Here is a 24,938-nt window from a genome sequence, read left to right as displayed (position 1 = left end):
AGTCTTTTGCGCAGATGTATCCAATAATAAATGGGTATTCAATCTGATCTCTGACCTGATTTCTTTGTCTTCTTATAGCCTAAACAACTTGGGTAAACTAAGGGTAGAAATGCAAAAGGAATCATAGGCAGCAAATTACAGTATAGCATCAAGCGGGTCTTTGTGGTTTTTTTTTTTAATTTTTAAAAAATTTTTTTTATTTTGAGAGAGATAAAAAAGCACAAGTTGGGGAGGGGCAGAGAGAGAGGGAGACACAGAATCCAAAGCAGGCACCAGACTCTGAGCTGTCAGCACAGAGCATGACACGGGACTTGAACCCACATACTGTGAGATCATGACCTGAGCGGAAGTTGGATGCTTAACCGACTGAGCCACCCAGGTGCCCCAGGAGCAAAATGTTTTAGCTACCTGTTTATAATTGCGGCCATTTACCAACTTACTATGTTCCAGAATGTTCTAGGCCGTGTGTGTGTGTGTGTGTGTATGTATATATACATATGTATATATACATATATATATATATATATATTCTTATATAATCTTCATAATAACTCTATGAGAAAGATATTATTATCTTCATATTATAAATGAGGAAGCAGGTACAAACAGGTTAGCTATTTTGCTCAACGTTGTAAGGTTCAGAGTTAGGAATCCAGTGGTCTAGGTCTTTCTGATTCTAAAATCTCTGGCAAATTACCATTCACTCCACCTCCCAGTTACAAACAGCATATCGCTGAGAAGTTGTTTGTTCGCTTTTTGCACGTGCCTCATTCCCCCTGGAAACCCTTTGAGAAACATTCGTGAACATCTGTGTCCTGGCCGAGGGACAACTGACGTGAAAGACCCGGACGTTGTGGGAGGAAGACAGGAAGTCAGCCCAGAATGGAGTTGGGGCATTGGTTTCCGGGTTGGGGTTAGAATAGGCCGCAAGACATTACTGTTGCTGTCTCAAGGCTAAAGACAAAGGATAACTATAAGGACCTACCAAGAGACATAGGAACCATGAGCTCAGAAGGTACCCAGATCAAAGTATGGAGAAAAGAGGTCATTGAAACAAGAGCCCCCTCCTCACAGGCCTGGATCCTGAGACAAGCCTGCACGGGCAGAGTTCTCTCGTGGCCTGCCTTTTAAACATCGACACGATGACAGTAGGCCACTAGGTACAACAGTGAACTTGTAATAGTGCCATCCAGGTCCAATTCTAAATGTTTGACATGAATCATCTTTTTGGATCGTCGCAACAGGCCTACGAGACAATTTAAGGATACGGAAACAGACTCAGAAAGGTTAACTAATTTGGGGCACCTGGATGACTCAGTTAAGCGTTCGGCTCTTCTGCTCAGGTCATGATCTCACAGTTCGGGGGTTCGAACCCCACATCTGGCTCCATGCTGGCAGTGCGGAACCTGCTTGGGATTCCCTTTCCCTCTCTCTCTCTCTGTCTCCTCTCATGTGCTCTCTCTCTCTCTCTCAAAATAAATAAATAAACTAAAAAAAGAAAAAAGAGTTTACCTTATTTTCCAAAGATTACACTTGTAATTAGTGACATACCCAGAATTCAAACTGCACTTGACCCGAAGCCCATGTATGTGAACACTCGTCTGCTGATGTGCCAACCCCTGTCTGTGGCCGTAGCTACCTAGAGAACTGAGTTGAAAGATTTGTGAGGCCACATCCACCAAGAACATCATGAGCACTGCCATGACAGAGTACTCTCGTGGAGCTTTTGGACATCAAGAAATCATTTGAGGGTGCCTGGGTGGCTCAGTTGGTTAAGCATCTGACTCATGATTTCAGCTCAGGTCTTGATCTCAGGGTGGTGAGGTCAAGCCCCACGCTGGGGATGGAGCCTACTTTAAAAAGAGGGAGGGAGGAAGGAAGGAGAGAAAAAACTGTCATTTGAAGAGTGCTAAGCACAGAATAGTTGCCTTTTTTTTTTTTTTTTTATAGTAAGCTCTACACCCAATGTGGGGCTTGAACTCAGAACCCCGAGGTCAAAAGTCACATGCTTTACCAACTGAGCCAGCCAAGAGCCCTGAGAGCAGTTGATTTTTACTAGATGTTGGAAGGTTTCCTAGAAGAGGTGTTATTTAAGCAAGTCTTCCAAGGAATAACCAGTGGAAAGTGTGAGAAAGCACAACTTGGGAAAACTATAAACAAAGCCAGGGAATTATAAAAATGTATTGTGTATGGGCATGTGTTTGTGCATATGTGCCCCACTTACCTCCTAGCTGCCTCACTCTTCCCCAAGAGCAGAAGCCAACATGATGCTTCAAGAAGTCCAAGTGGAACCTCTTTGGAAATATGCCCAATCTTTGTAGAGGCTGTGACCTCCCCTTTCCGCAGAGACCATGGGTTGTTGGTTGGGTAATGAGTGGATATTTTGGGTGAGAAGGGCTACAAGTCACCTCTCCCTTTTTCACTGCCCATTCAAGATTGGTATTCAGGTGGCAGAATGCTCACATTCTTGGAGGAATGCTGCTTTGCTATGGGCCCCTCCAGAAGCGGAGTACAGAAAATCTTACAAGGCCTTTTCGTGTGATTATGGGCAAACTGGCAACATTTTTACCACCGCTTATATTGCTAGAATAGAGCAATGTAAATACCGTGAGACTTGAAACATAGATAAAGACTGTCACGGAAAAAATGAGACACAGACACATGTAGCCATGTTCCTCCCTCAGACACTAATTAACTGACCCACATCCAGCCTGGCGAGAAAATGGCCAAGTTCTAGCTTGTTCCTCACAGTATAGAACCGGGTTCCCTGAACCATAAGTACCAATCGTGTTGTTCAGTTCAGTGGACTCATTGGCAACACCCTCATGTATCAGAGTGTCTTATGTAGCAGAATTCGCATGTGAAGCTCAAACAAAGCTTAAATTTCAAGATCAGGCCTTGTATTCACCTACTCGTTTATATACCAACTGCCCTAAGTGACACTTCCTTCATGGAGCCTTCCTTGATGCTCAGGAGTATAGCCCATCTCTGGTTTTGGATTCTTCTTCTTCTTCTTCTTCCTCTCCTCCTCCTTCCTCCTCCTTCTCCTCCTTCTTTAGAGAAAGAGAGAGAGCACAAGCAGGGGAGAGGGGCAGAGGAAGAGAGAGAGAGAACCTTAAGCAGGCTCCAGGCTCAGCTCAGAGCCCACAACCCTGGGATCATGACCTGACCTGAAATCAAGAGTCGGGTGCTCAACCAGCTGAGCCACCCAGGTGCCACTCATATTCTTCTTTGCATTGAAAATGATGTGTCTGTAGGTCTGTTTCCCCCAACTATTCTATGTGTTTCTTTTTTTTAAACTCTTTAAAAGATATTATTTATTTTAATTAAACTTTATACACAATGAGGGGCTCACACTCATGACCCCAAGATCAAGAGTCACAGGCTCTACCAACTCAGCCATCCAGGCATTCTTCCATATGCTTCTTGAGAGAATTGTCATGTTTATGCTGTATTCCCAGCACCTTGGGCTGGGTCTGGATATAACAGGTGTGTAATGAGTGTTTAGTGAATTAAATTGAATAAGGTGGAGAGATACAATGTGGGGATGGGCATGTATTCATATATTCTATTTGTGATACACCTCGGACTCTGAAGAGGTAGGACAGGCTGTGCTGGGGCTAATTCAAGGCTTAGATGCTGAAGTGAAGTGTTTTGGGTTTCCATCAGTTGAATCCAACTCACCTAGATAAAGAGATGTATGTACTCAGTACACAAATGATAGATTCAGAGCAAGAGCCATGCTCAGGAGTAAAAGCAAGCTTCTGGCTTCAGAACTCCCAGATTGTGTTTTAGATAATCTGATGGGTGGCTAAAACAGGTGGGATCCATATGTCATCCTGGCTGCAGGGAGAGAAGCTGAACATCTGTAGACAGGGCCTCATTGTGGATGAAGACTCCAGTATCTGGGGCAAAAGGCAGGGTCATACCAGAAGAGACAAGAAAGGAGAGTCAATGCCAGAGCTCACGTAAGGGTCTTCAGTTCTACAATAAGGAGATCCAATGCTCTCCTGTAGACAATAGGGAATTATTTAAGACTTTATAAGCAGGGGAGGAGTATGATTTGGTTCACCAAAGATTCATGAAATGTTTACTTTGCACTAGGTACTAACAAGGACATAAAGTTGAGTTAAAGGTAGTCTCTGTCCTTTAGACAAGTACACACGATGAAATAAAGTAAGTGAAACCCAAGATGTACAAAGGGTTAGAGAGATCGAAAGGAGATCCTGTCCACCAGATGGAGAAGATCTGGAAATATTTCACAGAAAGGGAATGCTTCAAAGGGGCCCTAAATTTATGAACATAGAATTTATGAACATAGAATTCACTAAAGAGGAAACATGAACAATCAATAAACTTGTTTTGTGGGTTTTTTTTTTCTTTTCAATTTTTAAGTAAGCTCTATGCCCGATGTGGAGCTTGTACTCATAAACCCAAGATCAAGACTCACATGCTCTACTGACTGAGCCACCTAGGCACCCCAATACTCAATAAACTTGTAAAAGTTGTTCAACTTCCCTACTAATTAGGGAGATGCATGTTAAAACCACAATGAGATGTCAAGGTGCCTGGGTGGCTCAGTCGGTTGAGCATCTGACTCTTTATTTTGGCTCAGGTCATGATCCCAAGGTCATAGAATCAAGCCCTGCATTGGGCTCTGTGCTGAGCATGAAGCCTGCTTGAGATTCTCTCTCTCTCTCTCTCTCTCTCTCTCTCTGCCCCTCTCCACCACTCCTGCACTCTCTCTCTCTCACACACACACAGACACACACAATGAGATGTTTTTTCATACCCATCAGATCAGAACAATTTTAATGTCTGACAAAACTAAGGGTTGACAAGGAAGAATGGTGAAAGAAATTTTTATACATTATTGGTGAGAATGGAAATTAGTACAACCACTTTGGAGAATATGGTAATTTGGCAATATCTATTTAAAGATGTGATGTGCGCTTACCATATGACCTCAGAATTCCACTTCTAGATATATATATATATATATATATATATATATATATATATATATTTCTCTGGAATTCTTATATATGTACACAAGGAGACATACCAAAATGCTCATCAGGGAAATGAATGAAGTACATGTACCAACGTGGATGAATCTCACAAATACAATATTGAAGAGGGAGAAAGCACAGAATACTTACCTGGGGGGATAGCCATTCATATACAACTTAAGCAAATTTATGCAAACTGAGTTTACACATTGGTTTATACAAACCAATTTAAACAAGTTTATATATTGCTTAGGGATCTATATCAGTATCTCTATGTAGAGGTGCCTGGCTGGCTCAGTCGGGAGAACATGTGACTCTTGATCTCAGGGTCATGAGTTTGAGTCTCATGTTGGGTATAGAGTTTACTTAATAAAAAAAAATTTTTTTTTAAACCAATGTAAATATGATTTTACCCCTGGGTGGCTCAATCAGTTGAGTGTCTGACTTTGGCTCAGGTCATGATCTCATGGTTCGTGAGTTTGAGCCCTGCATTAGGCTCTGCACTGACAGTGTGGAGCTTACTTGGGATTCTGTCTCTCTGTCTCTACCCCTACCCCATTTGCATGATTTCTATCTCTCAAGAATAAATAAAGAAGCAAAAAAAAGCTAAAAAAATCTATGTAAATATATATATATATATATATATATATATATATATATATATGCATAGGAGTGTATTTTGAGACCCAGCGTCCAATATGGCATTCCTACACCATCAAACAATTCTCTGGACTCCAGCAGGATGCCTGAGAATTCAACTCAATTCTGACACTATCTACCTGGAGACAGCATCAGATTCCACAAGGTAAAGGACTCAGATCTACAAGACGGCCCCACCCCATCCCCACTTTCGACCAGTAAGCCTAGGTTGTTTACCTGTGCCTCTCTGAACGACTAGCTATAAATCAGCTAGGACCTCCTGGGATCTCCTCTAGCAAATTCAGTCAATTTGCTAGAGTGGCTTGCTCAAACATTTTGCTTGGTAGATTAATGGTTTATTATAAAAAGGTATAACTTAGGAACAGCCAGACGGAACAGATGCAAGAGGGAAAGGCTTGGGGAGGGGGCGTGGAGCTTCCGTGCCCTCTTCCTGCCCTCTCCCTGCATTTACCAACCCAGAAGTTCTCCAAACCCCACTTTTTTTTTTTTTTAATTTTTTATGGAAGCTTCATTATATGGGCACGGTTGATTAAATTGTTGGTAGTCGCCTATGGCTTCAACTCAAGCACCTCTCCCTCCCCAGAGCTCAGGGGGGTGGGACTGAAAATTCCAACCCTCTGACCACGTGGTTGGCTCCATTGGCAACCAGCCCCCAAAGGGACTTGCTTTCCAAAGGTCATTCATTAACATTAGAAAAGACACATTTATCACTCTTCATGCTTGCTTAGGAAATTCAAGAGTTTTGGAAGCTCTGTGCCTGAAATGGGGATGAAGACTAAATATGTATTTCTTATTATAAATCACAATATCACAGAATAAGAAATACCAAATTCAGAAGAGTGGAATGAGGTTCAGGGAAGGAAAGACTGTAATTGAGGAGATGTTCACAGAAACCGTTATGTGTATGTGTATGGGTAAAATTTTCTTTCTCCTTTCTTTCTTTCTTCCTTCCTTCCTTCCTTTCTTTCTTTTCTTTTAATTTTTAACGTTTTTATTTCAGCACAAGCGGGGGAGGGGCAGATAGAGAGGAAGACACAGAATCCGAAGCAGGCTCCAGGCTCCGAGCTGTCAGCACAGAGCCTGACTTGGGGCTCAAACCCACCAACCTTGAGATCATGACCTGAACCGAAGTCGGATGCTTAACCAACTGAGCCACCCAGGCACCCCTAAAATTTTATTTATTAATCTGTGTGGTAAGTACATGGTTGTTCTTTGCACCACCCTTTATATTTTTTCTAGATCTTATGTATTGAACTTTTTGGAAAATAGAGTGAATACTTGCATCAGGAAGTTGTTCTAGGGAGAGAAAAAACCGTGCTGGCCGGGCGGGCTGCGTTCAGGGAACGAAGTGTCTACTTTCTTCTGCTTAGCAAAGAGTATTTAATGTCCTAATAGGAGCAACTTGCATTTATATAACATCCTGAACTTTATCAATCATTTTCACGTACACCAGCTCATGTAATCATCAACTTGAGAGGCAAGTATTCATTCCTTTTTTATGGAAGAGGAAACAGGCTCAGAAAGGTTAGGTGATATATTTGTTACTACTTATGTTAGAGCAAGGTTTAAAAAGATATGTATTAAATGGTATTGATCTCTAGAAGGCGGAATAATGGGTGATTTTACCTGTTTCGTTGGCTTAATTGTATTTTCTGATATTTCTAGAATGAACATGTATAACATATCAAGTGGAAAAAAAATAGTATAGTAGAGAGAGGGAGGGAAGAAGACAGGAAAAAAAAATCAGTGACTTGTGGGATCGAGCCCACTCTCCCCCTCTCTCTGCCCCTCCTCTACTCACAGGCTCTGTCTCTCTCCCGCTCTCTCAAAACAAATAAATGAACTTAAAAAAAAAAAGTGACTTTCTCAAATCACATAGTCAAGTTTTTGTTTTGTTTTGTTTTGAAGAAAACCCTGCCTTCAACATGAGGCTCAAACTCACCACCCAAGATTAAGAGGCTCGTACTTTACCAACTGAGCCAGGCTGGTACCCCTTCAGTAGTCGAGTTTTTGATCCTGATCCCATACCCCAAGTATACAAATGACAGACAACAGAAGAAATACAAGAAAGAAGTTAACATGTGAAACACAGGCATAACTTCACTAGCAATCAAAGACATGCATGCAAATGAAAACAATATGTGAGAATCATGTCTATTAAATTAGCAAAATGTTTCTCAAGGATAAGGGTGTAGTAAAACTGTTAGTCATTTATTGCTGATAGCATTGTAAATTGGTACAATTTGCTCAGAAAATTATTTGGAAGCAATTAATCAGAGCTGTAAAAATATTCACACCCTGTGTAAATCTAAAAGGTGGGAACATTTTTTTCTGGGGGAAAAAATTGTTCGGAAGAACACTACCAATGTAGCAGGGTATCTTCATTTAGACAAGGGTACACATTTGGCTGTTTATAGAAGGTGGGCCTAGAAACTTCTGGACATTTATTTTCACTAATTTATACATATAGGGATTTTTTTTTTTTTTTTAGCTGAAAGAAAAATGGGAAATTATGAGGGTGTGATTGGGAAAGAATGGTGGGGATTGGCCTAGTGTCTATTTAGCCTTTGGTGCTTGGAATGCCCTTTTTTTATTTTTATTGTTTTTCCCTCATACTATAACTTAACTTTATGAGATTTAAGTGGAAAAGGTCAGTCTCTGGAAAACTGTTCTGTTTTCCTGTTTCTTTTTTTTCCCCCCTTGTGAAATATAAATAAAAAGTATGTAAGTGATGCATATTAATTTGAGGAATTATGATAAAAAGAAAATCTGTGTGCTCGGTAGCCAGCTTAAGAAATAGAAACTTAGGGGCACCTAGGTGGCTGTCTCTTAAGTGTCCAACTTCGGCTCAGGTCATGATCTCTCGGTTCGTGAGTTCCACCCCGCATCAAATTCTGTGCTGCCAGCTCCGAGCCTGGAGCCTGTTTCAGATTCTGTGTCTCCTCTCTCTGCCCCTCCCCCCACTCATGCTCTCTCTCTCTCTCTCTCTCTCTCAAAAATAAATAAACATTTAAAAAACTTAAAAAAAAAAAGAAATAGAAGTATAACATTCTTTTTCCCATTCCAGTTAACCTCTACCCTGGATTTTGTATTCATAAACCTTTCGCTGTTCATTATAACTTGTGTTCATCCCTACTGCCCAAGCAATATATTGTTTAATATTTCCTGTGTTCATCTTTATGGCTTTTCGACTCTTCCATGTGTATTTTTGTCCTATTTTTGTGTTCACTAGTGAGTTTTTGAGGCTCATTGTGTTGATGCATGTAACTGTAGTTTGTTCATTTTCTCTGATGTATACAGTATTCCACAGTGTGAATTTACCACGTTGGTCAGAGGTGGGACCACTAAATCTGTATTTTGAACAAGCACCCCCAGTGTTACTAATGCAAGTGAGCCTTGGCTCATGCTTTTTGTTTTATTTAAAAAAATTCTTTTTAATGTTTATTTTTGAGAGAGACAGAGTGCAAGTGACGAGGCAGAGAGAGAGGGAGACACAGAATCTGAAGCAGGCTCCAGGCTCTGAGCCGTCAGCACAGAGCCCGACGGGGGGCTTGAACTCACAGACCGTGAGATTATGACCTGAGCCAAAGTCAGACGCTTAACCGACTGAGCCACCCAGGTGCCCTTGGCTCATGCTTTGAAACGTATTCTTAGAGGATGAGTCCAAGCTCCTACGCTTCAGTCGCTCAGCTCTCTACTCCTACCTTTTTAATTTCCTTTTTTTTTTTTTTTTGTAAGTAATTGCTACACCCAACATGGGGCTTAAACTCACAACCCCAAGATCAAGAGTTGCACTTTCCTCCCACTGAGCCAGCCAGGTGCCCCTAGAAAATTCTTATTCTTCAAGTCTCCCCATTAAATGATAAACTCCTCCAAGGCAAAGATTATCGTCCTTATCGTTGTTGTCATTGACATTTATGGGGCAGACGAAAGCAGATACTGTATAGACAGTTTTCTGTGTGTCATCCCATTGATCAGCACTCAACCCCATGAAGAAGGCACTGGGATTATCATTCTGCAGATAAGGAGATAAGGGTCAGAAAGAGTCAGTAACTTCCTGAAGTTCAAGAGCTCTTCAACATGGACCTCTTTCACTGTCTTGTCTTTATACCTCCAGGGTCTGGTGTAGGCTTTGGTGTGTGGTAAGCACTCAGTAAATGTTTGCTGAGCTGAAGTGAAGGGAAAAGTTAAAGAGACCAGATGGAAAATCATCCTGTTAGTTCAGATGATGGCGGTAGGGTTGGAGAAGAGGAGCTAGAAACAGGATGTGGCATGTGGGGCTATTACAGAGTTGAAATCTGGGTGGTGAAATTGGGGGAGGGAATGAGGAAGAGACAAGGGATTTCCTTTTTTTTTTTTTTTTAATGCTCAGGGACCAGTAATTTTATTTTTTTAGGTTTATTTATTTTTAATAACCTCTACACCAAACATGGGGCTCACACCCATGAGAACAAGAGTTGCACACTCTTCTGACTGAACCAGCCGGGCGACCCTCCTGTTTTATTTATTTATTTACTTATTTATTTATTATTTTGGGTAGTTCTGTATTTCTGGAAAATTTTAAAGAAAGCTCATGGTGCTTTTACAAATTTAAACAGAGAAAAAGCAGGGTAGAGGCAATGGCTATGTAACTTGGCACCAACAAAATAGAGCAAATAAGGGAGAAAGAGGAATCTAAGCCAAAAGCATGCTGGGGCTGGGAAGCCCTATTAAAAGAGTCTGAGAATAACTACATGTGAGTAGAAGTTTGATAAAAAAAAAAAAAAAAGAAGAAGATGAAGAAGAAAGAAATATAATGGGGTCTAGGAGAGTTCATTTTGAGGTAGGAAGAAGATTTAATGATCTTGCTTTATTGTTTTGGTGTCTTCCAGTGCCTGCCATGGTGCTCAGTCATGATGATAACCACCTACCATGACTTAGTGTGGGATGGGCATTGTGCTATTAAACACTTTATATCATAGATTCCGGCAATGCCTTCAGTGTCTCTCTCGATAATGTAAATTACAGATAGCTGTCAAACCAAACTTCCTCAGCTGCTGATCTTGCTTGGCCTCTACCGGACCATTAGCAGCACTCCCTTCTCCAGAGAATAACATCTGAAATCTTCAATTTGACAACTAAGAGCTTTCTTGGTGTGACTCGCACTTACCTTCTCTGTCCACCTTCGTCTCGTGCTGTTACTTTTCCAACACAGTGAGATCCCTGCCTGTGAGTGTGCGTCCATCCATCCATCCAGTGAGCATTTATTGACCGTCTACCACATGTCGGGCACTCTTTTAGGTGCAGGCAACAGACGGGGAAACAAGAGAAGTGGCTCCCTCCTAATATGGAGTTTTACCAGAACAATAAATGAGAAGATATCAGACAGGTGTAAGGACTTTGATGAAAATGAGAGAGGGCAATGGGATAGTGGGCACTGGGAGAGGAAGACTGACTAGATAGGGACAGTCAGGGAAAGTCTCTGCAAGAAGGTGAGTTTCAGGCTGAAAGCTGGTTGACAAATAGGAATCTAAGCAAAGATTTGGGTGAGGAACATTCTAGGCAGAGGGATCAGTTAGGACCAAGGCTCTAAGATGTATACAACCTTGTTGTGATCAAGGAATGGAGGGAACGTGGGCAGGCGAAAGCACAGTGGGTGAGAAGGAAGGTGATATCAGAAGAGGCTGGGGTGTCAGGCCAAGGGGGGGCTTGTAGGTCTGGTTAAAGATTTGGGTCTTTATACTAAAAGCAATGGGAAGCTGTGGGCTTTATTTAAGCAGATACGTGATGTGATTAGATTTAGGATTTTATTTTATTTTTTAAGTTTTTTTTTTTTTTTTTTTGAGAGACAGAGAGAGAGCAAGTAGGAGAGGGGCAGAGAGAGGGAGAGAGAGAATCCCAAGCAGGCTCTGCGCTGTCAGCACAGAGCCCGACATGGGGCTCAAACCCACGAACTGGGGGATTGTGACCTGAGCCAAAATCAAGAGTCAGATGCTTTAACCAACTGAACCACCCAGGCACCCCTGATTTAGGATTTTAAACAATCACTTTGGTTTCTGTGAGAAGGAATTAGAGCAAAAACAAAATCAGGGAGATCAGTAGGAGCCTAGGGCAGGAATTCAGAGAAGAGAGTGGTGGTCGTTTGGAGCTGAGAGGTGGCAGGAGAGATGGAGGTTCTGACGTAGGGTTGAAAGGAATCGGGAGAAGTGAAATTGGTACAGGTTGGTAACGATGTGCATTTTGAAGTGATGGAGGGAGGAGGTATGGAGTGTGTGCAAGAAGCGAATGGCCCAGTAATAATAGGGTAGAAACAAAGGGAAAATACGGAAGGTCACTTACCTCAACTCTCACCAATAGTATTTGAGTCTTCCTGCTCATGGCTCTGTGTGTGTGTGTGGTGGGGGGGGGGGGGGGCAGAGCCACAAAGCAAGTCACACGTTGCCCCTCAAGAGCTCACACTTACTGGACAGACACATTTGTAGATACACATCATCAAAAACAAGGTACTAGAAAAAGACTTAATATGTGACAAGCGAGTGGTGTCTACTAAACACCGTTGGGAGGAAGTAGAGATAGGAGAGGCTGGGGCCTGCAGAGCTTTTTGTTTGGAGGTAATGTGCTAACTACTGGCGGCAATGAGGCGGGGGGGGGGGGGGGGGGGGGGGGGGGGGGGGGGGGGGGGGGGGGGGGGGGGGGGGGGTTGCTTGTTGTTTTTCTGGATGCGCTCTGCCCAGCCCCACGTGGGGCTGCAACTCACCAGTAAGAGTTGCAAGTTCCACCGATGAGCCAGCCAGGCGCCCGGAGCGGGGGGCTGAGGCTTGGGAGATGGAGAAAAACCCAGGCCATGGGCCCCTCGCTCTCCTCCTCCCAGAGCACGAAGGAGCACGCGCAGAAGAGCCGTGCCCCACGGCGGACGGTGCTGGGCACTCCGAGAGCCCCCGGTGTGTGAAGCGCAGCAGCCAGAAGGATCTTTCTCTGCTTGAACTGATGGACTGAGGCCGACGGTGATCGGCTGACCTGTCCAAGGACCGTCGGCCGGTAACTAACTGCACCCAAACCAGAAACTGGGTCTTGTGCCCCCTGGTTCTGTGCCGCCTCTACATCCTGCCCGCTACGTGTCATTTGCAGACAATGTGTGCGCATCGCAGTTCTGGCGGGGTTCAGGGTTATGCTGCTTGTGTTTAATAATGAAGCTTTTGCGTCCCTCTGAGTCCCTAATTGGCTCCTTCTTGCGGGATTACCCTTCCAAGACACCTTCCATAAACTCAGTGCAAAATTCTCAGGAGGTCACTTCTGAGGGATATGATGCTCACCTCTGTATACCTCATTCTACAGCCTACCCTGGACAAAGCACTCTCCCCTGGAGGGAGGTACCCCTGGACTTCACGTAAATTACCCCTTACCTCCGCCAGCCAGGCTTTCCCTTGCCTTCTCATCTCAATTTTACAAGTTATTACTGTTGTTTAACAACGGATCGTATCGGATTCAGGATGATACTTGGGTAGATAGATACAATGAGTGATAAAATGGCAGATAAAATGAGCGAAGATGCTATACTCTCACAGTGCCATAAAAGGGATGTAAAATCATTCCCTGCTAATACGGACGCGGCTGCCTCTCCTGCTTCAGGCCAGGATAGTGATGGGAAGTATGAATTGGCAAGTTACAGTCCGTCCCTAAGGAATCATTCAAGTATTTACTGAACTCTTTAGCGCACTGTTTCACGGGGAACCAGACAAACTGGCGGGGAAGAAGGCTGGAAAAAAAGCAAAGGAGTCCACTGGAAAAGCGAGATTTATGCGTGTATAAATGTCCTGTCAGAAACAGCCTCTCACGGAAGGAGCTTCGAAATCTAGGGCACGGAGGCTGATATGCAGGTGGCGATATTTAAAGAGTGAAGGAATTCTAATAAAACAGTGGGTGTGCTGTTCCTATACAAACTGTACCTCAGGGAAACCAGAGTTGAGAAGAGGGAGTTCTGTTGATAGACGCATTCCCGCTAATAAACGAAGAAGGAATAAGTGATAGAAATAAATAAAGCCTCACCGTTTGGCAAACCCAAATGAATCAAGGGCGTGTTGATGGCTGCTAATATCTGAGACAAAACAGCACTGTGTACCTCCTGGTAGAAGACACGAGATCACTCTGGAGTGTTCCTGCCTGCCCCCACCCCCGCTCCCCGCCGGAAATCTGAATCTGATCATGTTTACAGATCCGAATGCCAATATTAGGAGGCTGGAGGAGCGCGTTAAAGGGCCCAGAGGATGGAATCAGCAAAAACGCAGAGCTGTGGGAGGCACCACGGGACAACCAGGTTTGTTCAACAAGGAAGTTACAAGAACAGAGAGAGGGAGGAAGAACGGGGAGAACTTCGGATCAAGGCTTGTAAGGAAAATACCACCTCAATCGCTATGGAGACCTTATTTGGATTTTGATTCAAACAAACAACAGCAGCAACAACAACAAAACAATAAAAAACACAAACAACATAAGATAGTTAGGGACATGTGAACGTTCACTGAAATATTTGATGATACTGTGAATCACTGTTAATGTTTTTTCCAGTATTGTGGCTGTGTTCGCCTCAGAAGACTACCTTTGGCTCACCGCTTTTCCCTTAGAGTGTGAACCACCCCCCCAAGCCACGTGTGCCTGTCCTTGCCTTTCCACTCTCACTCCATGACGATCAAGGACCTCCAGCCCAGGGTCCTGTAAAGCTCCCTGGAACTTAGGCTACATCCTTCCATCGTTTCCAAATTCAAAACGGTTTGGTACAGATAACATGGGGCGGCCAGTCCTACACGTAATGTCTCAGAGACACTCTAACAAATGTCAGAGCTGGTCTGTTCTATGTTGTTAAAGAAGAGACTCGCAGCCAAATCCTGGCTCTGTGTCGCCTAGGTGACCCACGAGGAGTTGCTTAGCATTTTTGGGCCTTAGGTTTTCAACAGGTAGAGAAAGAAGTCTGTTATTATGAGAGAAAATGGGACGCCTGGGAAATATTAGCCAGAGTTCCTTGGAGGGAAGACATTTGCAACACTGAACTTTAGAGATATCATTACTTTATAATTTAACAACAAAGTGCTTGTGTGTGTGTGCATGTGTGCGCATTAGAGCCTCACAACAATCTTGTGAGGTAGGTAAGGTGGAGGCTGAGAGAAGGTAAAGTCCGGCCAAATTAAATGTCAGGGCCGGGTCTCAAACACCTCACCTTCTCAAGGAAGTCAGTGTTCTTTCCAACACACTGCCTTCCCTCAATTTATTTCAGTTAAATACAGAAATGTACTGGTGCCTCAAATGAATGACTCTTAAAAAAAAATTAGGGAGTCACAGTAACTTAAAACTCACGGGCCAATGACCCAGGCGATTCAAAGACAGGAGTTGTCTCCTTCAGCTAAATGCCAGGAAGGATCCCTGTAATATTTAATAGCAATGTTGCTTCCATAGTTTTATAGTCCCCTTCCAGGTCCCTTGGGCTTGTTCATCGCGGGATATTTGTGCCTCAGATGACAGCAAACCTCCAGTGGGAGTACCTCATACACGGCTGTACAAAGAGCTTCTGAAATTCTTTCAGCCTCTAAATCACAGGACCACAAACATCCTCTTCGAGAATTCTGCCTCGTCATGGCAATGAGACATCTGGTGACTAATGTCTGCACAGCCCTGGATTGGGAGAGTGTTTTCTGTTTTCTGTGTTCACACCCCAAATCTTCTAGTGGCAATCTCATTTCTGGCAAGTTCTGGGCTTGCGGGGCTGCACTAACGGATTCCTTATCAAGTTATAAGGCTAGTTAAACGCAACCAACTTCGTACTGAGCGCCTTTTAAGGGCCAGCCATTATACGGTATTAAGGGCTTATGATAAGATCTCAAATATCATTCACTAACAGTGATAATGTGGCCACATTTATCTCACTTCTCTTTTACTTACCAAGCATCAACCGTCAAACTCACCCCTAAGGTCGGTCAAAAACACTGAAGGAATGCCTTTTGTGTTCAGGATATTATTTGGTGCCTATGAGTTTATCTCCGCCATTAAAGCGGGGAAGAAGACGGAGGACAGACCGGGGCCCAACCTGAGCCTCTGATGCCCAGGTTCAGGCTTTCTCTACATGGAGCACTTGGAGACAAGGGAAATGAAAATCTGGAAGGGGCAGCGGACCATTTCCTAGATCAAATGGGTGTTTTGATGGCATAAGAGATGTGCTTTTTGGCGGAAGCTCTTGTCACACCTACTGCAGTGGAAAGGTTTTTCCCCCGTGTGGGTTCTCTGGTGTGTGAGGAAATGGGAACGCTGACTGAAGGTTTTGCCGCACTCGGGACAGCGATAGGGCCTGTCTCCTGCGTGGATTCGTTGATGGGTAATGAAGTGGGAGCTCTGGTTGAAGCTCTTCCCACACTCGCCACATTTATAGGGTCTTTCCCCCGTGTGGATCCTTTGGTGCTTTATGAGGGCAGAGCCGTCGGCGAATCCCTTCCCGCAGTTGTCACACTGGAACGGCCTCTCACCTGTGTGTGTCCTCTGGTGCGTGACCAGGTGTGAGCTCTGACTGAAGCTTTTGCGGCAGTGGGGACAGCTGAAAGGCCTTTCCCCCGAGTGGGTGCTCATGTGCGCTACAAAGTGAGAACTATCTCGGAAGTCCTTCCCGCACTCTGCGCATTTGAAGGGCCGCTCTCCGGTGTGAGTTCGCTGGTGCTTCACCAGGTCTGAGCTCTGGCTAAAACTCTCCCCACAGTCGCTGCACCTGTAAGGCTTCACGCCCGTGTGGGTCCTCTGATGGGTGATGAAGTTTGAGCTTCGGCTAAAGCTTTTATGGCATTTGAGACACGTGTAGGGCTTCTCTCCCGTGTGGGTTCTTTGGTGCATGACGAGGTGTGGCTTCCGCCCAAAGGTCTTCCCACACTCGGGGCACTCGTAGGGTCTCTCGCCTGTGTGGGTTCTCTGATGTTTGATGAGCGTAGAGCTGTCGCTGAATTTTTTCTCACAGCCGCTGCATTGGTAGGGTTTCTCTCCCGTGTGCGTTCTGCGATGGGTGACAAGGTCTGAACTCTGCTTGAAGCCTTTCCCACATTCGATGCACTTATAAGGCCTCTCGCCAGTGTGGGTTCGTAGGTGTCTGATGAGATAGGAGCTCTGGTTAAAGCTTTTCCCGCACTCTGCACACACGGGCTTCTTTCCTGCATATCCATCCAGGAGCTCGTTTAAATCCTTCTCTTGCGGAAAGGGCTCCGGCTGGCCCTCTCCTGGGAGGGCCCCGTGTTCCCCTTCTAACTCAAGGTCCCTCTCCCAGTTTCCTCCCCAGTTAGGAGGAGGAGAAATATCCTTATTGGCCCTTTCTGAGGATGTTCCACACCGTTCTGCTGCTTCTGAAATGTCCCGACTGAGTTTGGTCACCTGATTCTCAAAGTCTGAAAAATTAACACAAGTTAACCAATTATCCGGAAAAACATCAGAAAGCAGTAAGGAAGACTGAGATTAGTGGTTTTGCAACAGACTACACAATTTGACTACTCTGATTTTAAACCTTGTGAAAAGTTTTATTTACTTGTTTAAAGATTTTATTTTATTTTTATACTACAGGCTGGTGTATCCCATCTATTTTATCATATCTATATTATACAGCCGCTTTTGCTGTTGCAAAGATTTTATTTTTAAGTAGTCTCTATACCCAATGTGGGGCTTGAACCCACAACCCCAAGATCAAGACTCATGGGCTGTACTGACTGAACCAGCCAGATGAACTCGGTGAAGTTTATCAAGCTTACAAAACCTAAATTCCTAAACCCTTTTTAAGATGAATCCTTTTTTTACAATGTTTATTTTTGAGGGAGAGAGAGAGACAGAGTGAGTGGAAGAAGTGCAGAGAGAGAGACACACACAGAATTCCAAGTAGGCTCCAGGCTCTGAGCTGTCAGCACAGAGCCCGACGTGGGACTCGCACTCACAGACCACGAGATCGTGACCTGAGCCAAAGTCAGACACTTAACCGACTGAGCCACCCAGGTGCCCCTTAAGATGACTCTTGAAGTAACCTTGATATCCTTCAAGAGTATATGCCACATATTGTCCAAATCCGGCAACTCTTTTCAAAGATGTTATAGTATAGACAAAAGTGAAATGCTTATTTTAAAATGAAGACTTCAGGGGCATCTGCGTGGCTCAGTCAGTAGAGCCTGGGACTCTTGATCTTGGGGTTGTGAATTCAAATTCCATGTTGAGCAAAGAGTTTACTTAAAAAAAATAAAATGAAGGGACTTTAGCTCAGGTCACGATCTTGTGCTTCGTGAGTTCAAGCCCAACGTCCGGCTCGCTGCTGTCAGCGCCTAGCCTGCTTCGGATCCTCTGTCCCCCTCTTTCTGCCCCTCCACCACTCACGCTCTCTCAAAAATAAACTTTTTTTAATTAAAAAAAAAAAGGGGGGTGCCTGGGTGGCTCAGTTGGTGAAGCGTCCAACTTCGGCTCAGGTCATGATCTCACGGTTCATGAGTTCGAGCCCCACGTCAGGCTCTGTGCTGACAGCTTGGAGCCTGGAGCCTGCTTCGTCCGGCTTCGGCTCAGGTCATGATCTCACGGTTCATGAGTTCGAGCCCCACGTCAGGCTCTGTGCTGACAGCTCGGAGCCTGGAGCCTGCTTCGGACTCTGTCTCCTTGTCTCTCTGCCCCTCCCCCACTTGTGCTCTGTCTCTCTGTGTCTCTCAAAAATAAATAAATGTAAAACAATTTTTTTTAAATAAATGAACCAAATGAAGACTTTATTTGGTCCGTTACTGACTGCCCAAGAAGTCCAACTTAAACCTGTAAAAGTGAGAACAGAAGTCTACGGCAGCATTCCAAATTCTTCATCTAAGCAAGGGTTAGATTTCTTCCCACCTCGTAATAGTCACATCTCACCTGTGTGACTTTCCCGTAGGATCTTTCTTGCCTCGAAATTTTGGAGCGGTAGCGTCCACGGTTCTTCTTTCTGCTCCAGCTGGGAAATCACACTTGGTCTGGAAATCCTATACAGGAAGGTGAACATAGCATATTAATCGGAACCAGCCATACAAAGCCTGACCAAAAGGCAAGCCCTCCTTCTTCCCTAAGCAGAGGACAACACCCAGGGAGATGCTAATGTATGTTTGGTCTCAGTGAAACAATGAGATGGAATAATAAAACAGATTATCTCCCCAAGGGGCTGAGAAAAAAGCCCCTTTCCTCTCATCACACACACACACACACACACACACACACACACACACACACAACAGACTTGGGTGACAGAAACTCTAGAGTGAGCACAATAATTCACTTCTGAAGGCACAAGGCTAAATTCAGATATAGAGAGAATTTTCTCAGAAACCATGCCGCCAAGACCTCACCCTTAGAAAGAATCAAGGAAGTTAACTCTAATGTCGGGCTTTAAACTTTTCCCAGAAAGGCAGCAGTAGATACAACCATGAGAAAAAGACAAACACTTGTAAGGAAAAAAAAAAAAATGGGCAAAGGTCATAAATAGGCAATTCACACACACACACAAATACACGCAATCTATAAATATATGAAAAATCTTTAACCTTACCATTAACCGGAAAAATTCAAATTAAAACAATGATACAGTTAGGCAATACAATGTAGAGGAAAAGAGTGCAAATTTCAGTTATATTGCGTACGAGTCAATCTTATCCCTTCCTCTTACTAGCTGTGTGACCTCAGGAAAGTTACTTAAACTCTCTGTCTCAGGGTCATCATCTATAAAATAGGGATAATGATAAGACCTACCTTCTAGTATTGTTGTAAGGATTAAGTGGGAACTCTTCAATGTTAGCTATCACTATTATTTAACCCAGACTCTTAAATTATCCTACCATGATAGCTAGGATGTATAGAAATGGACGCTTTCATATAATGCTTGTAGGAATAAAGAATTCAATCTTTTTGGAAGGCATTTGGCAAAAATATCAAATACTATAGAAAGATATCTATTCTTTGGCCCAGCAATTCTAGTTCTGGGAATTCTAAGGAAATGAAAAAAAAGTTAAAAAATAAAGTTGTGCAAAAGATCTATTACCTAATTATTAACTAATTATACTTTAAGAAACCATATTCCCCCCCACCCCCAAAAAAAAGAGAGCTAAAAGATGTTCATCACAATACTGGTAAAGATCTGGAAAGGACCTAAATGTCCTATGACAAAGGAATAATTATATTTGATTAAGCCATATGAAATTGCCAGTGTAGGGGCGCCTGGGTGACTCAGTCGGTTAAGCATCCAACTCTTAATCTCGGCTCAGGTCACGATCTCACAGTGAATTCGTGCCCTGAGTCGGGCTCCGTGCTGACAGCGTGCAGCCTGCTTGAAATTCTGTCTCTCCCTCTCTCTGCCCCTCCCCTGAGTGTGCTCTCTCTCTGTCTCAAAATAAATAAATTTCAAAAAAAAAAATTTTTTTTAATTGCCATTGTATAAGTTAAAAAGCGGCTTAAAAATGGTCAAATATATGGTTCAATCTAATGTAAATTATTGTATTCCATACAATAAAATACTAAGTGATTATTTTGAAGCAATGTATAGAAAAACAGTTATTGTTGTCAGAATGTATTACAATACAATGTGTAAAAAAGTAAGATGCACAACGGAATTTACAGTATGATCCCAATGTTTTCTCTTTTGTTTTTGTTAATTATATCTGTGCTTAGGACAATGGCTGGAAGGACAGTAACTCTTCAGAAGTGGGATGGAGTGGGACTTTTGGTTTCATTTTGTTTGTCTTTTCTTCAATGAGTATATATTAGTATACTTTTATTTTTTTTTAATGTTTTTTAACATTTATTTATTTTTGAGAGACAGAGAAAGACAGAGCTCAAGCAGGGAAAGGGCAGAGAGAGAGAGAGGGAAGACACAGAATCTGAAGCAGGCTCCAGGCTCTGAGCTGTCAGCACAGAGCCTGATGTGGGGCTCAAGCCCACAAACCGTGAGATCATGACCTGAGCCGAAGTCGGACGCCCGACCGACTGAGCCACTCAGGTGCCCCTATGGTGAGATACTAATTAAACAATAAATATCAAAGATATCTACAAACCATAAAGTGCCATAAAAATGTAAGTCATTAAAAAAAAGGAAGTTATTTTTTTTTCTGCTAGGGAGGCAACAATTATTAAAGATCTCACAGAGATCTTTAGCTCTAAGAGATCAACGTCCCTAGAGACCACTCAGACCTGGGCCCTCTCACATGATCTAAGTCTTTAAAAAAATTTTTTTTTGATGTTTATTTATTTTTGAGATAACGCGAGAGACAGAATGCGGGCAAGTGGAGGGGCAGACAGAGGGAGACACAGAATCCAAAGCAGGCTCCAGGCTCCGAGCTGTCAGCTGTCAGCCCAGAGCCCGACGTGGGGCTCAAACTCACAAACCGTGAGAACGTGACCTGAGCCGAAGTCAGACACTTGTTCGACTGAGCCACTCAGGTGCCCCTCACGTGATCTAAGTCTTAAACCTAAAGGAGAGTAGCATCCTTACCCTGGGAGAGCCCATTCTTGTAACTGTGCTGGGTGGTATCCCTGAAGAGCATTCTCTAAGCTGGGTCCAGGTAACCCATTCTTCCCTGAAGTCCCCAGCCACATCATTGAGAGTCATCAGTTCCTAAAGCAGGAGAACTCAGTATGCATCAAAAGCTCCCTGGATAGTCTAACCATTGTCTCAAAACCAAAAGACCACCCCGGTGCCACCAGTATACCCAAAGACCCCAGCCCCCCCCCCCCCCCCCGGAATAGAATAGTTCTGAGATAAATTCTGTCAACCATAGAAGGGTTGCTTTTCTTACTGTTTTTACATAATCCTTCCCTTGGCCAACATTCACATCACTAAGTGAGGCCTGGAGCTCCCAAACACAGCTACAAGAAACATTAACCTTTTGAGGAACAAATTGTCCATGATGGACAAGATAAACAAAGGATAGAGTATGCAGGTGTTGGGGGGAGGGACTTGATTTTGCGAAAAGCTCTCCAGCTACATCTTCCTCGGCAAGCTAGGAAATTGTGGATTTAATTATACTCGTATTAGCTATGAGAACAGCTGGCTTTTCCTGGCTTGCAGATTTGGTGTCAACCTCAAGGAACAGATCAGACAGAACATGAAAAGTTCTGGGTACCATTTTTACAGTAATGTGCTGTAAAAGGCAGTAAGAGTCACAAAGAAATAGAATTTTGTTTTGTTTTGATGTGTGTGTGCGTGTGTGTGTTTGCGGGGGGGAGGGGTGGCTTAAAGAGTTTCCAATAGAAAAAAACACAAGTCAGCCAGCTGAATCTACTACAAAAACTGCGTTTCAGTGGAGGATGGACCAGACTGGAACGAGGAAGCTTTCCTCTTTCTCGTCTTTTGTCACACCAGTCGAAGCACCTGGCTACTACTAGAATATTCTTGCACTTTTCGTGGAAATACTCATGCATTTACACACATTGCTCTCGGTCCTTTATAAAGTACTGAGTTTTTAAAAGACCTAAAAACCGTAAGGAAACATTTCATCTCTCTGCTTTAAAACCCCAACAAACGAAAGGAATGCCATTAGGAGGTAAAAACTGGAAATAAGTTTTGAGCATACATTTTATTTCGGCATCCATGAGGAGACACAACTGCAGGGCCCACTTGCAGGAGACAGCGGGACTGAGGGGAGGAGAGTTCACAGCCACGGTCACGGAAACATTGTTTCCCACCCGGTCTCCCATCCCCCCACCCCCACCCCCCGCAGGTGACCCCGCAGGCCCCCGGAGCGCCGAGGTGCTGTGACTAAGTGCCATCGTGAGCGGCACCGGTTTGTTCGCTGGGTTTATTAATAGGGACATGACGGCACGGGTGGGACCGGCACTCGTCCCCCACCCCCACCCCCCTCGCGGTGCTGCAGGCCCTAATCAGGGCGCCGCGGTCACAGGGTCACAAGGCACGCCGAAGCCCGGGGACCACGACCGAGGAGCGGGAAGACTGATCAAGAGGATGGGCTATCCCGACGACGGCACAGAAAGCCGCAGCCACCTCTCTTCACTCTTCGGCGAAACCCGCGGGCTCCGAAAGGCGAGCGCGGCGACCTGGCAGGGGCCACAGCGCGGCGGCGGGCGAGTCCCCTCCACGCCCCTCCGCAGCTCCCGGGCGACCGCCGCAGTCTCCTTCCCCGCATCACTCACCGGCCCGGCTCCGGGATGGAGCAGAAAGTGAGAGTCCTCCACCGCCGAGCCGCTCCCGGCCCACAAAGCCGAGGCGGTCCCTTCTCGAACCCGACCGGGATTCGTGACAGGGCTGTGGGGACACAGGTGGGACTCTGCGCTCGACCGCTCGCAGCCGGAAGATACCGCCCCTGTTTCATTGCCATTGGCTGCTCAGTTTCGGCGACCAGAAGCCTTGTCCGCCCATAGGCTGGTGCAGCTTTCAATCTCCGCGCGGCCTTCTGGGAAATGTAGTCTCGAACAAGACCGCTTCGAAGGACTCGGAGTCCGGGGATGCCCAGGTCCCAGCGGCGCCAAGTGCAAAACCCAGTTCTCCCTACCGCGGGAACTGCTCCTCCCGAGGTGAGAGGGTGGGGTCCGGAGACTGCACACCCGGAGAGGGATCTGCAGATGGGAACCACCTGGCCTCACCCGACTGCCGCCGAGCAGCCTTGTACCAACGGCGGCGTCTCCCGCGCTCTGGCACCTCGCCCTTGCCAAGCGAGGGGCAGCTCATCGCCGCGGCCTTGTGGATCCTCCTGTGCCGGGTTCCCCATCCTGGGGGGCAGAGCCTGCCTGGTGTCTGCCACCAACAGATCCCTGGGCAACTGAGGCTGTGCATTAAGAAACCCCAAGCAGAAGCCTTTAGCGGAAAACAGACGTTTTGCCCCCTTCCATTGGCATCGCAATTTCCTCTCCATTGGTAAGCACACCTGTTAATAGCCAGAGGAGGCTGGCCTGGGTGTCTTATCGCCTAGGAAAGGTGTACTGGGTTCCAAACTGTGGAGCCTCCCGGGTCTTCCCCTACCTAAAAAATAATAGAAGCCTTTCTTTACAATGAAGAAAACGCACCTGTCTACCCGATTTGTTGATTCATTCAGTGCAGTTAAAAACAAACAAACAAACAAAAAACCGAAACATTTTGGGGCACTTGGGTGGCTCAGTTGGTTAAGCGTCCAACTTTGGCTCAGGGCATGGTCTCATGGTTCTTTGAGCCCTGAGTGGGGGCTCTGTGCTGACAGCTCAGAGCCTGGAGCCTGCTTGGGATTCGGTTTCCCTCTCTCTGCCCCTCACCCGCTCGTGCTCTGTCTCTCTCTCTCTCTCTCTCAAAAATAAATAAATAATAATAAAAGAATAATAATAAAGAAGAAATTAAAAATAATATTATTAAAAATAAGAAGAAGAAGAAGAACATTTTGTGGTGGACTGTAAAATTCTTAGAATGACCAGCTCAAGGGGTAATGTGAAAGACTCCTTCAGTGCTAGTTCAACCATTCCTTCAATGTGTACGGTGTATCTTCCAACAAATATTTACTGGGAACGTTCTACATTCCAGACTGTTCTGCGCATTGTGGTTACCCACAGGAATCACACGTGACCATTGCCTTCCTGAAGCTCACAGGCCAACAGAGGCGAGAAACCATAGAAAATACACTGCAATACCAAATAATGTTTTCTTTTTTTTTTTTTCCATATAGCTAGTGCATCTCAATTGTTTTGCTATATAACTGTAGTCAGCTGCAAAATGACCACAATAGCATTTTGGGGAATTCTGCCCACCATAAACAAACATCTGGTTTTGCTCAGCAGATACGTTTTAGTTAGATGGAAATGGGATAAACTGAAATCTCATGGGAACCCAGAAACAGCAAGGAACACCCTGGAAACCTAGGGAGTGCCAGGCTCCCATAAACGGAACACAGTTCAGGACCTGGATAATCAGAGGCATCTCGAGACCCCTCAGGGGTCTTTCTGGCATTCTGCCATCAGGAAGATTCTATGGCTCTTCAACCGATCATCAGGGAGTGTGGAGGGCAGGTACACGAAGAGTCACTGAATCTGGCCGATGGCTCTCCCTTGCCTCTCCCTCTGGCCTCGTTCCTTCTGCCCCCGCCTCGCTCTCTTAGCATTTTATTCATCGTTATCAGATGTGTGGGGAGAAGAAGGGGAGGAGAAGCTCGGTCTCATGAGAAAATCAGCCTGTAGAGAAATGAGGCCATGTACCCCGGGGGGCTACTTGGAGCAGGCCCATGACCTATTAGGAGTTGGGTGCTTACAGGTGTGGCAGCATGGAAATGGAGGAGGGGAGGGAAGCTGAAAAGACTTCATGGAGGATGA

At 44.8% G+C, this 24,938-nt stretch overlaps 1 protein-coding gene across 3 annotated transcripts; it reads right to left on the bottom strand.

The window, feature by feature from the left end:
- Positions 1-14,696: 14,696 nt before the first annotated feature.
- Positions 14,697-22,941, bottom strand: ZNF774 (zinc finger protein 774). Of its 3 annotated transcripts, XM_042988002.1 has the most exons (6): positions 22,803-22,941; positions 22,226-22,287; positions 21,449-21,518; positions 21,145-21,267; positions 18,543-18,649; positions 14,697-17,059 (listed from the first exon to the last, which is right to left on the bottom strand). In XM_042988002.1, the coding sequence occupies exons 4-6, from the start codon at positions 21,249-21,251 to the stop codon at positions 15,819-15,821; spliced, it is 1,455 nt and encodes a 484-aa protein (XP_042843936.1). In that variant the 5' UTR covers positions 21,252-21,267; positions 21,449-21,518; positions 22,226-22,287; positions 22,803-22,941; the 3' UTR covers positions 14,697-15,818. The 3 variants fall into 3 exon arrangements, with proteins under 3 accessions (XP_042843936.1, XP_007078274.2, XP_007078273.2); XM_007078212.3 differs by lacking the exon at positions 21,449-21,518; XM_007078211.3 differs by lacking the exons at positions 21,449-21,518; positions 22,226-22,287.
- Between the last annotated feature and the right edge of the window lie 1,997 nt (positions 22,942-24,938).

The sequence above is a fragment of the Panthera tigris genome, chromosome B3 (genome assembly GCF_018350195.1).
Source record: "Panthera tigris isolate Pti1 chromosome B3, P.tigris_Pti1_mat1.1, whole genome shotgun sequence".
In the NCBI taxonomy this organism is placed as follows: domain Eukaryota; kingdom Metazoa; phylum Chordata; class Mammalia; order Carnivora; family Felidae; genus Panthera; species Panthera tigris.
Note: the sequence above shows the minus strand (reverse complement) of the source record. Positions and strands in the feature narration are given on the sequence as shown.

Bases quoted from the DNA above. Each gene is read 5' to 3' on its own strand.
- ZNF774 (XM_042988002.1), bottom strand. From the start codon at position 21,251: ATGATGTGGCTGGGGACTTCAGGGAAGAATGGGTTACCTGGACCCAGC. The intron at 18,650-21,144 runs GTAAGGATGCTA...CTTCCTGTATAG, and splicing joins CAAGAATGGGCTCTCCCAGG to GATTTCCAGACCAAGTGTGA. The intron at 17,060-18,542 runs GTGAGATGTGAC...TTAATTTTTCAG, and splicing joins CCTACGGGAAAGTCACACAG to ACTTTGAGAATCAGGTGACC.